The sequence below is a fragment of the Mus pahari genome, chromosome 1 (assembly GCF_900095145.1).
Source record: "Mus pahari chromosome 1, PAHARI_EIJ_v1.1, whole genome shotgun sequence".
In the NCBI taxonomy this organism is placed as follows: domain Eukaryota; kingdom Metazoa; phylum Chordata; class Mammalia; order Rodentia; family Muridae; genus Mus; species Mus pahari.
The window spans coordinates 161447368-161458887 of NC_034590.1; the positions used below are offsets into that span (position 1 = coordinate 161447368).

Genomic DNA, 11520 nt, shown 5'->3' on the forward strand with positions numbered 1-11520 from the left:
ATTAGGCCATCTTCTGCTACATATGCAGCTAGAGACACAAGCTCAGGGGGTACTGGTTAGTTCATATTATTGTTCCACCTATAGGTTTGCAGACCCCTTCAGCTCGTTGGGTACTTTCTCTAGCTCCACCATTGGGGACCCTGTGTTCCATCCAATAGCTGGCTGTGAGCATCCACTTCAGTGTTTGCCAGTTCTATCCTTTTAACCTCAGGCAAGAACAGGCCAGAAAGGAAGTGGCTCAGTTGATTCTTAGAGGCAATGAGAATAGAGCAGAGAAGAACAAGCAATAAGACAAGAGAAAAGTCTCAAGCCTCGTGGCTCATTGATATCAGTCCCTGATTCCTTGTGTAGGAGGAAAAAATAGCAGGCTCCTAGGGCTTAACCGAATGAGCAGCAGCTTTGATTATCTCACCCAAGTTAGCATATTTGTTGTCTCTCTGCTGCTTCTTATGTCTATAAATAGGCTTTCCCATAAAGGAAGCATCATGTCAAATTTTGTTCCCTGTTCAAACAAAGAAGAGTCTCTTGGGAAGTTTTATCCAAAGTGTCTTTTTCTGTAATCTGAGGACAGGAAGCAGCCTGCAGTATTTGGTTTGTGTTATTACATCTGGGGGGCATTTATGATCCTGTAACTCTTAAAGCAGCCAAGATTATAGCTGGGAGAAATCTATACAATGACAACACAGTCCATGGTTCGTGGTTTAGAGGTAAATCTCATGGAACCTATAGTCAAGAATGTTGTTTACTGAGTTCTAGCCTTGGTATATAAATTGAAGTATTGAAACAATGGGATACAGATCAAACTTTTAATTTTAGTCACTTGCCTCTGACTTAATTTTAAAGCCTTAACATATGCAGAGAATTGTCTCTCCTTATTCTTACAGCTGTTTAAAACAGATTTAATTAACTCCTGTGGCACATAGACACCACTTCTGGCCAGCAGCACTTTCAAATAAATGCCTTCTAAATTAGTGCTGTTGAGTTCCTAAGACTGATTAGGTCCTTCCTGGTCACCACGTTCCTGCCAGTGCTTGCACCGGATTTCTCTGCAGAGCTGAGCAGTGGTGGTGAACGTCTTTGGGCTCATTAGATGTTCATTAGTGGTCCAGAGGTCATCCATCTTGAATGAGGCTGCAAACAGACATGCCACCTCTCCTTGCATGCTTGGATTTCAGTGCAAAATGCCTTTAACTGGCTTCTTTAAAATATTCAGACATAGCTGGAAAGATGTAGACTGTCTTAGAGCAAACTCATGAATTCTTTCATTTTCCTCTTGGGTTGGTTTCTTGAACATCTCCTTTGTTAGTGGTGAAACAATAGAGCATTAGTTTCACTTATTAATAACAATAATGATTATTAATGAAATCTTGTCTAGCGTGTATGCACACATGTGCTTGTGTGAACTATTTTTAGCTCTGCCATAGTGAGTGACATGTGAAACTATCCTCATCTCTCCACCGTGTTCTTCTTAACAAGCCTTCTTCTTTATATATGAAATAACTTTAAAGGCGACAGTGATATTTCTCATTAACCATAACAAAGTTATAGTTATGAAGTTGATAGGGACTCTTTACTTGAAAGATTATGTTGATGAGTTGTTTGTTTCCTGGGTTTTGAAGGTGGGCCCATTTGCATGAAGAGGTTTCCATTCTTATACCAAATTTACCAAACCTTGTGCCTTGGGTATACACAGTAATACACAGGATTATAAACCAGCATGAGCATGCCCTGCCTTTGGATTCCATCTGTCAGTAAGAAACTCTCTTTGCTCTGTTTTCCTTGGAGTTTGCAGTGATACTCATGTTGGAATTAGGACATGCACTGGTTCAGGATAAAAGAAGGGATCTTGCTCTCAGATGAAGGCTCTCAGATGCGTGGGATACAACTTAAGTTGAACAGGCTTTCCCTTTGAAGGTTGGGCTTTATCTCTACTCTCCTAGGGCAAGTGAGCCAAATCCACACATACTTATTGGGTTTTGCTTCCTATTGATGTACTAGGTATTTGGAGCACAGACACTGAAGCTGAATCTCATGGCCACATGAGCTCTCCTTCAGTGATATCCTTGGCTTACCAAGAGATCTCAAATGTTATTACCCTATCATGCAACAGATTAGATTGATTTATGTGGTTTTTTTTCTAGTACTTTCTACTTCCTATGATTGTACTGCTATCTTACAGAGCACCCAGTTAACTCAAAGAACATATTCACACAATAAATTCTATAACACATGGAAAGTACATGATAAAAAAATCAACACTTAGCAAAAATACTTATTGAAAACAAAATAGGTGCATATGTAACTCTCTAGGAAGACACTCAATTCCTTTGGTTCAATGGATTGGTTGATATGTATAGAAAATGGAAATTGCATGGAGGGAGCTCATATACAAGTTGCTAAGAAAAAAAGGCAGATTTCAGCCCTACCTAGTGCCATATAGGAAAAACAAGAAAGGCAAAGAATGAACGAACATGTGGCAAGAGTACAAGCTTCGGGTTACATAAAGTAATTTTGATACAAACATGAAGAGGCAAATCCTTCACTTACTTTTGCATTACCCATAACATTGGTGCTATATCTGAACCCAGCAGGGACATCTGGGTCTCCCTGCTACCTGAAAGTTATAGTGCTTTCCTAATATCAGAGGCACAACATAAACATCTCTCTTGTTGTAAAATGTGGTACCAAGGGTGGGGCAAGAGGCAGGAATTATTTTCAGAGTATCTGGTATATCAGATTCATGTAAGAAATGGAATTCAGGAAATGCTGAGGAGGACAAAGAGATCCATGGTTTCCTTTCTAGCCGAGTGTGTGTGTGTGTGTGTTTGTGTGTGTGTGTGTGTGTGTGTGTGTGTGTGTTACATTAAAGGTGTGTGCCACCATGCCTGGCAATTCTTAGATTTTTTTTAATTAAGTGATGCTTAATATTGACTAATGTTTTGTACACTGTACATAAGCATTAACTTCTTGGGTATTGCTTTCATATCTTGTTTAGCATTACCCTTTAGAATAAAGTATACAGTAATAAAGGGTAAGTTGTACAAAGTGAGGAAATCCAAGAGAAGAAATAATTGCTGTGTTTGTAGGAACATCTTCAATATGCTATGAATGTTTTTGAGAAAATGCAGAAGGAAATGTTTGATAGGTTTGTGGAGTTCATAAGTAAGAACACAGGGGCAGCCATAGGCCAGTCTGATTCTGCATAGGAGCTCAGCTCTTCTCCTGTATCCCGCTCACCACTGCTACCTATCACCAGCCAATGCTTAGAAAATCAAAATAGGCTTGGAAAATACAAGAGGTTTTAGCATCAAAATTAGTTCTTTGTACTTCATGGAAGCAGTAAAACTTCCCAATACAACAAAGCTTGAAACTGACTATGGCTGGGCTACATAGTAGACACATGACCTCAGGTGAGCAGCAGCTCCTTTCTGTGCCTCTGATGACAATCCACCTAGCTGTGTGAGGCTGACATGGGATCATCCTGAGATACTCTATGGAAAACTCTTACAAACCAGAAGAGATAGCACTTACTATGCTTCTGACATCGGAACTGTTATCTCTGTACAGATGTTAGTGCCCGCTGGCTTTTCATTTACTCTTCATTGTTCATCACATGAACTATCCATGCAGACACAAAGTCAACAGCCAAGTAAAACTAAACAGAGGCTGTCATTAATTAGGGCAGAATCCTGTCATCACATGTGCGGTCTCTAGGCTCTGCTGATGGGAAAGAAGTCCTCCCTGTGTCTTCTGCCACTGAAGACAAGATGCGAAGGAGTCGTGTCTGACAGCAGAAGGCGGCAGATTTCATCTCTGATGCTGTTGCTCTGGGCACTCGGCTGGAATGAACCCATTTGACATGGTTTTCCCATCTTGACCCCAGAGGGCAGGAATTCACACATCTCAGACACAACTTTTCCAATGTTTCTACATCTGTATCCCAGTACGAGATGCATGGTGCTCTAGTTACAGAGGGGTGGGGGGAGGTGCGGCAGCTGACAGCCTAGCTCCTATATTGAACTATGTTCTCAATCACGGTGTAAAGTTCAGAACCGACGCAGAAAGAAAGTTCTACTCCCTGAGCTTGATTGTGTTGTGCTCTCATAAACTGAATACAGTCTAATTCTGCACTAGCTTAAGCACCTGATATTTCAAGAGGCTGTGTTTCTGATATTACGACTAGTTAACACTCCAGATAAGTTTATTTTTAACAACCCCAAATATAACTGCTGTATTTTATAGGAACTTCTTGCATTTTGAAGTATAAAAGTATTTTGAAGAATAATGTTTTTAAATATGCAAATCACCAAATATGCAAATTAATTTGTATAAAATTGGCATATCTACTACGTCAGCATATTCAGTACTACCCAGATCAAGTAATTGAAAATCATCCATATCGCCAAAATCCCCTCTGAGGTATTTACTGTCCAACATGTCCCCAAAGTAGCAATGCCAATTGACCTGCCATCAAGATGATTGGTGACTTGACATCCTCCACAGCACTTGACTAGCATTCTTTTAACATACACATGTCTGACAGCATGCTGTTACTTTTAACACAGTTATTACAGTTTTAAGTTTTAAGTTGCTTTTCATTGACGGGCTTTGATTCTAAGACATTTTAAATGTTTTATTTATTTTTACTCTTCTGGGTATGAGTGGTTTCCATGCATTTATATATGGGCACCACGTGTATGTATGGTGCCTGCAGAGGCAAGAAGATGGTAACAGATCCTCTGGAACTGGAGTTATAGGTGTCTTTGAGCTACCATGTCGGTGATGGGAAGGGAGTCTGATTCCACTACAAGAGCACAGTGTGCTCTTGACTACTGAGACATCTCTCAGGCCCCCTGATAATGGCAATTCTTAGAAGAGATTGTCTGCTGGATTGCCATCTTTTTGCACTTTAATTGAACTGTCAATGTTTTTCTTATTGATTTGTAGTATTCAGTTATATCTTTCTAGTTAAAAGGCTTTTATTGCAATTAGGTGTTAATGTATATTCACTAGGAAATTTGTATTTTCTAAATAAGATTATGAAGTACAGAATTCTTAACTGGAATGGAGTCTAACAGAATTATATTTTCTAATGCACTTAGTGAATTTTCTTTGCTCTTTTAAAAACCTTGACTTGACTCAAGTTTGGGAAGATATTTTTCTTTGTATTTTACAGCAGTTAGTTATATATTTTAAAATTATATTGACAACATAACTAGAATTATTTTGTATATTATATATTTGTATATGGCTACATAATGCCTACACAATTTATTGCATATATTATAATTTAATCTATTGAAATTACACATATACATACAAACACATGTGTTTGTGTTTTTTATCTATTTCCTTCTTTAGTTGGTTTGTATATGGAGATCTAAATAATAAATTTTTCTATCCAAAACACTCAAATTTAATTTTCTAATTTAATATTTAATGATATGTGTATAGATGTGTATACACACATGCTACTGGTCAAAATACAACTTGCCCAAGTTGGTTTTATTGGTCTACCATGTGAGTCCTGGGAATTAAACTTTTTTGCCATCAGATTTGGTAGCAAGTACATTATTGGCCAAACAATCCATCTACTCTAAGTCATTGAATTTTATAAGTCATCTTCCAGATAATTTTTATCGTTATTTGTGGTTTAGCTCAAAATTTTTCATGCATTTTATAACAGCAGCCTAAATATTAACACACAGTACATTGGAAACTTTTATTAGGATTGCCTGGCCCTGAGGTCAAAGTGTACAACACTGGCATCATTTCAGAATATTGACTCTGCATCCATGGCCCAGATATATTTCTTGGTTCATCAGAGTCATCTAAAATCTTCTTTTCAAATGTGTGGCAGTTGCCTGGGTAGAACTATAGAAAATAAGCTGTTAAATTTGTTTGCAAATATTTGGTGAATTTTGGTGCCACTATAAATTACCTATAAGATTAGTTTTGGGATTCTTCTCCATCATTATCTCTTTCCTTTATGACCTAACGTGGTTTTCTTATTCTAATTATTCAATGCTTTCAGCCTGTACTGTGATGAGGGATCTAAAATTTGACTCACCATATATTACAGTGAGGCATCTGAACTACAAAATTATGGGAAAAATTCCAGCCTTTCTAGCCATTCTCCTTTACCCCTCCCTCTCCCATGCCCCCTCATCTCTCCTTAACTTCACTTTTCTCTCCTCCCTCTGTCCCTCTCTCCATCTCATTCCCTCTGTGCATTTGATTTGCTGCAACCTAATACATCAGAGCTGAAGCAGAAGACCCTCGATAGGTTACATGGACAGGGATGATACTACTCAGCCTAAATTTACTTGTGACTTAATAATTTCAGTAAAGAATTCTTTAAAATCTCAGTTCATTGAAGACTGGGTCTGATGAAAGGCACTGACTTGGAAAGATTTAGAATTAAAATACTTATGATTGTGTTTTACACACACACACACACACACACACACACACACTCTTAAATGTGTTATTCCTAAATATATGAATAGAATCTGCTCAATCTATTTGTTACTTGTATGAACAGTTACAGAAACAGAGGTCATGGGAATAATTTCAATGGGAATAAGGGAAGAATACATGAAAGGTTGGAGGGAGGAAAGAAAGGGGTAGTGATATCATTATAAAGTCCAAAATAATAAGAATAATAAACATGGTTTTGAGTAAGCAGTGGGGTACTTGTGGTTTTCCTTTCCCTTCTGACCTTCTCCACCCACTTTTCTGCCAGGAGCCATCTAGAGAGGCTAAAACCTAGCAGGTGATCTTCCTGAGACTATCATAGACTCTCAATCTATGACAGATTGGCTTCTCTAGACAAGGCCAAGAAGATTAAACTTGAGGAAAGACTCCTGTGACTAATAGGTTTTCCTGTTTTCCTGCATAATAATAAATACAACAATGAGTTTTCAAAATTGCACTAAAAAGAGAAATAGACAATTTTGTGTTCAAGGAAAAACATTTAGGTCCTGAAAAACCAGATGTTGGGTTCAGGCTCCATCATAGAGAACCTGACCTAAGGTTGAACTTGAATTAATTAACAAGCTAGCACCTAGCACCAGTTTCCAGGTTACTCCCTAAACAAGACCAGTTTCCAGGTCACTCTCTCACACACAAGTCTGCCCCTGGCTCTTAGCTTTTTAACAGCCACCAATGCGGAGGAAAGCAGAATTTAAGTTTATGGTTTGGTTCCCAGCACCAGTCATTTATGTTAAAGGCAACAAAATTCTGTAATACCACCTCCCCCGCAATAAGGTATATGGCAGTCTAGAAACCTCTTCACTTACTACCATTTCCTATAAAACCTTGTCCAAATTGTCCTGCTGCCTCAGGGTACCAGCGTCAGTGGTGACTAAGCCCAAGCTCAAGCTTAAAACAAAGATCCTAGTGCGATAGCATCAGAGTAGGCTCCTGGTTGATCTTTTTTTTCCTTAGATATTTTCTTCATTTACACTTCAAATGATATCCCCAAAGCCCCCTATACCCTCCCCTCACCCTGCTCCCTAATCCACCCACTCCTGCTTCCTGGCCCTGGCATTCCCCTGTACTGGGCCATATGATCTTCACAAGACGAAGAGCCTCTCCTCCCATTGATAGCCTACTAGGCCATCCTCTGCTACATATGCAACTAGAGACACAGCTCTGGAGGGTACTGGTTAGTTCATATTGTTGTTCCTCCTATAGGGTTGCAGACTCCTTTAGCTCTTTGAGTGCTTTCTCTAGCTTCTTCATTAGGGGCCCTGTGTTCCATCCAATAGATGACTGTGAGCATCCACTTCTGTATTTTACAGGCACTGGCATAGCCTCACAAGAGATAGCTATGTCCTGTCAGCAAAATCTTGCTGGCATATGCAATAGTGTCCAGCAATTCCTCTCCTGGGCATATACCCAGAAGATGTTTCAACTTGTAATAAGGACACACATGTTCATAGCAGCCTTATTTATAATAGCTAGAAGCTGGAAAGAACCCAGATGTCCCTCAATAGAGGAATGGATTCAGAAAATGTGGTACATTTACACAGTGGAGTACTACTCAGCAATTAAAAACAATAAATTCATGAAATTCTTAGGCAAATGGATGCATCTGGAGGATATCATCCTAAGTGATATAACCCAATCACAAAAGAACATACATGATATACACTCACTGATAAGCGGGTATTAGCCCAGAAACTTAGAATATCCAAGATACTATTTGCAAAACACATGAAACTCAAGAAGAAGTGTGGATACTTTGCTCCCTCTTAGAATGGGGAACAAAATACCCATGGAAGGAGTTACAGAGACAAAGTCCGGAGCTGAGATGGAAGGAAGGACCATGCAGAGACTGGTTGGTCTTTTGGGGCTCTTGAATGGCACACAACACCCCCAGGATAAAGTCAGCAGTGTGCACTATGATAAGACAAAGCCATGTAAAACTTGTTGTTTTGAACATTTAATGAGTATACTATAGTGAAACACAGCTTTGGACTTAATATCAACATACTTCTGTAACTCCTGTTCTATCTAACATTTTATCTCTGAGGTAATTTTCTAAAGAACATTTTGTATAAAAAGGTATAAAAAGACCTGAGCAAAGAAATAAAGTTGTTGGTTGAATGATTTGACTTGGGGACCTTTGCCACATCCATCCATCCTTCCATCCTTCCATCCATCTATCCATCCATCCAAATATATATATATATATATATATATATATATATATATATATATTACATATACATATGTATATGTGTGTATATATAAATATGTATACATATTTATGTGTGTATGTATATGTATATATGTGTATGTATATGTATATATATGTGTGTATATATATTTATGTGTGTGTATATTTTTGTGCATAGGCACATGTGTATATCTATAAGGATGCATGAATACTGTGGAGTTGACTGTGACAGGCGGTCGGACCCAGCCAGAGTGTGGGTGTAAGAGTGTTTGAACGTATATGTGTCAGTGCATATTTGCCTGCATAAAGCATCTTAATTCTTTTCTTTTCATACCAAACGCAGACACCATTGCATATGCCAGCAAGATTTTGCTGAAAGGACCCTGATATAACTGTCTCATGTGAGACTAGGCCAGTGCCTGGCAAATACAGAAGTGGATGCTCACAGTCAGCTATTGGATGGAACACAGGGCCCCCCAATGGAGGAGCTAGAGAAAGTACCCAACGAGCTGAAGGGGTCTGCAACCCTATAGGAGGAACAACAATATGAACTAACCAGTACCCCTAGAGCTTGTGTCTCTAGCTGAATATGTAGCAGAAGATGGTCTAGTTGGCCATCACTGGAAAGAGAGGTCCCTTGGTCTTGCAAACTTTATATGACCCATCACAGGGAAATGTCAGGGCCAAGAAGTGGGAGTGGGTGGGTAGGGGAGCAGGGCATGGGAGGGAGGGTATAAGGAACTTTTGGGATAGCATTTGAAATGTAAATGAAGAAAATATCTAGTAAAAAAAAATGGGAAAAAAAAAAAGAGTTAACCAGCTTAGCCATAGAGGCTTCTCGCTGATTCACCAGAGAAAGTAGCACGAACAATAAATCCCTTTACTTAATCCCCTTCTATTTTAGTTTGTGTACTAAACTCCAGAGACTGCAGCTTCTGGCTTCAGAGGAACTCAGGCAGGTCAGCTATCACTGCAAAGTAAGTTAGACTTAAGACAGCTAACATTTTATTAGAAAACGCAACCCTGACTATCTCACTAGACCAAGTCTTGTTCCTGCTAACTCTCTTCCCCACTCCACTTACCTCAAGAGACAAGCAAGCAAGACCACATTTCTTCCCTTTCTACCCCCTAACACTAGATAGGAGGGGAAAATAGAGAGGAGGAAAAGGACAACACCGTGGTTAGACTTCTTCTAACTGAGGGCATTGAGTTCCTGGGACAAGTTTGATCTTCGCCATCAGTATATTTAATTCTTTCTTCTTGTTTCTTCTTTGTGTGTGAGTACTTAAACTACAAACAACAACGAGTCACAGCAGCCAACCAACAACCAACAATGCACACCACCTCACCGGGCCCTAGCATTTATATACCCTCAGAAAAGTCTGCAGAATTCCAAAGAGCACACAATCACAGAAACTATCTACAGTTGGCAAAATCATGCCCCTGGTAGACCATGAGACAAATCATAGTCAGCGGTTGGGGCAGCTCCATATGCCCTCTCTGGGGTTAAAACAGAAGCATAGTTTTGTAATAGTTCTGTTTTTTCAAAGAAACCAAAACTCCAAACTTGTCACTGCATGGTCCAAACTCCTTCATCTTTCCGTCCAGTCAGCAGCCTGTGAATTCTCCTTCCCAAGTCTTCCTACTTGCCTTTTTTGCTCACTTAACTAGCAGCACTGTGTGCAATTGTAATTTCTTATAAATGAGAATTAGTACCACAGCTAATGAATGAGCATGTGCATATGTGACAATGTACACGTCAGACAATTGCTGTATAGGAAAGATCCAGGGTCACTGCCTATCAGAAGAGGTAGCTGGAAGTCAGCCTTGTATACTTCAATGCTGATTTCATTCGTTCTTTGGAGAATCTCATTGTCATCCTCAAGGTGAAGAGAATACTGGCTGTATTTCAGTAATATGGCTGAAGACATGATTATGGCCTGGTTTAATGTCTGAGGTAATTTATTTAATGTGGTTATTCTTTGAAATCATCTAGTTCCAATATGACAAGTTTGGCTTTGTAGAGTCCTAAGTACACAGAATATATTTTTTCTTTTACCACCTACATAGTTAGAAATTTCAGACAAACATAATTTGTCAAAGAGTAATAAGAGCTCGTTATGATGTCTTCAGAGTGTTACCAAGATACAAAGTCCCAACTGTCAATGATGTTATACTAATTTATAACTTAGTGCTGTATTTGATCAGTATATTTAACCAGCCTTGGGAAAGAAAAACCATGATATTAGGCTGAGAGAGGCCAAAGCTCATCCCCCTTTGACTTGGTTGAATCTTTGTCTGTGTTAAATTACATTGGAGGAGGGCATTCACACATTTTGAGAATGTGTTCTCCTAACAATGCCAATAAAACAGAGTTAAATCCAACTTGCAGTAAACTGAGCATGTCAGGGAAAGGGAGAGGATGCAGCCAAGCTGAAGCTGAAACCACAACAAAACCACTTGCAGCTCAAACCTGAGGATGTGAACAAGGGTCTGTAAAAAGAAACCATGATCCACTGGGAAGATCCCTTGCCCTGCATTCAGAGGGTGGATGGGAGCCAGCCGTACCTCTTCCAGCTGCACCATGAGAGTGACATTGTGGCCCTGCTCTGCTGTCAGTTTCCCATCTGCAGTGACAATCCGCAGTCCACGAGGGGCCTTCCCTGGACACTTCTGTGGTTTGGCGGTATACTGCTCTCTCACTCCGTCAGTACAATTATTGGAGACCACCTTCCTATACCTAAAGGCAGACAATCACAAGTTAGACATCAGCTCATGCAATGGATTTTCCTGCTGAAGGTTTTTTTTTTTTTTTTTTTTTTTGGCTTTTTTTT

General features: G+C 39.4%; 1 protein-coding gene across 5 annotated transcripts in view; it reads right to left on the reverse strand.

Annotated features, from left to right (window-relative positions):
* Positions 1–11520, reverse strand: part of Sorcs1 (sortilin related VPS10 domain containing receptor 1) — a 501662-nt gene that overhangs the window by 54456 nt on the left and 435686 nt on the right. For all 5 annotated transcript variants that reach the window (XM_021205280.2, XM_021205273.2, XM_029537410.1 and 2 more), the window contains exon 18: positions 11255–11426. In XM_021205280.2, the coding sequence (XP_021060939.1) occupies positions 11255–11426 (172 nt within the window). The remainder of the gene's footprint in view (positions 1–11254; positions 11427–11520) is intronic.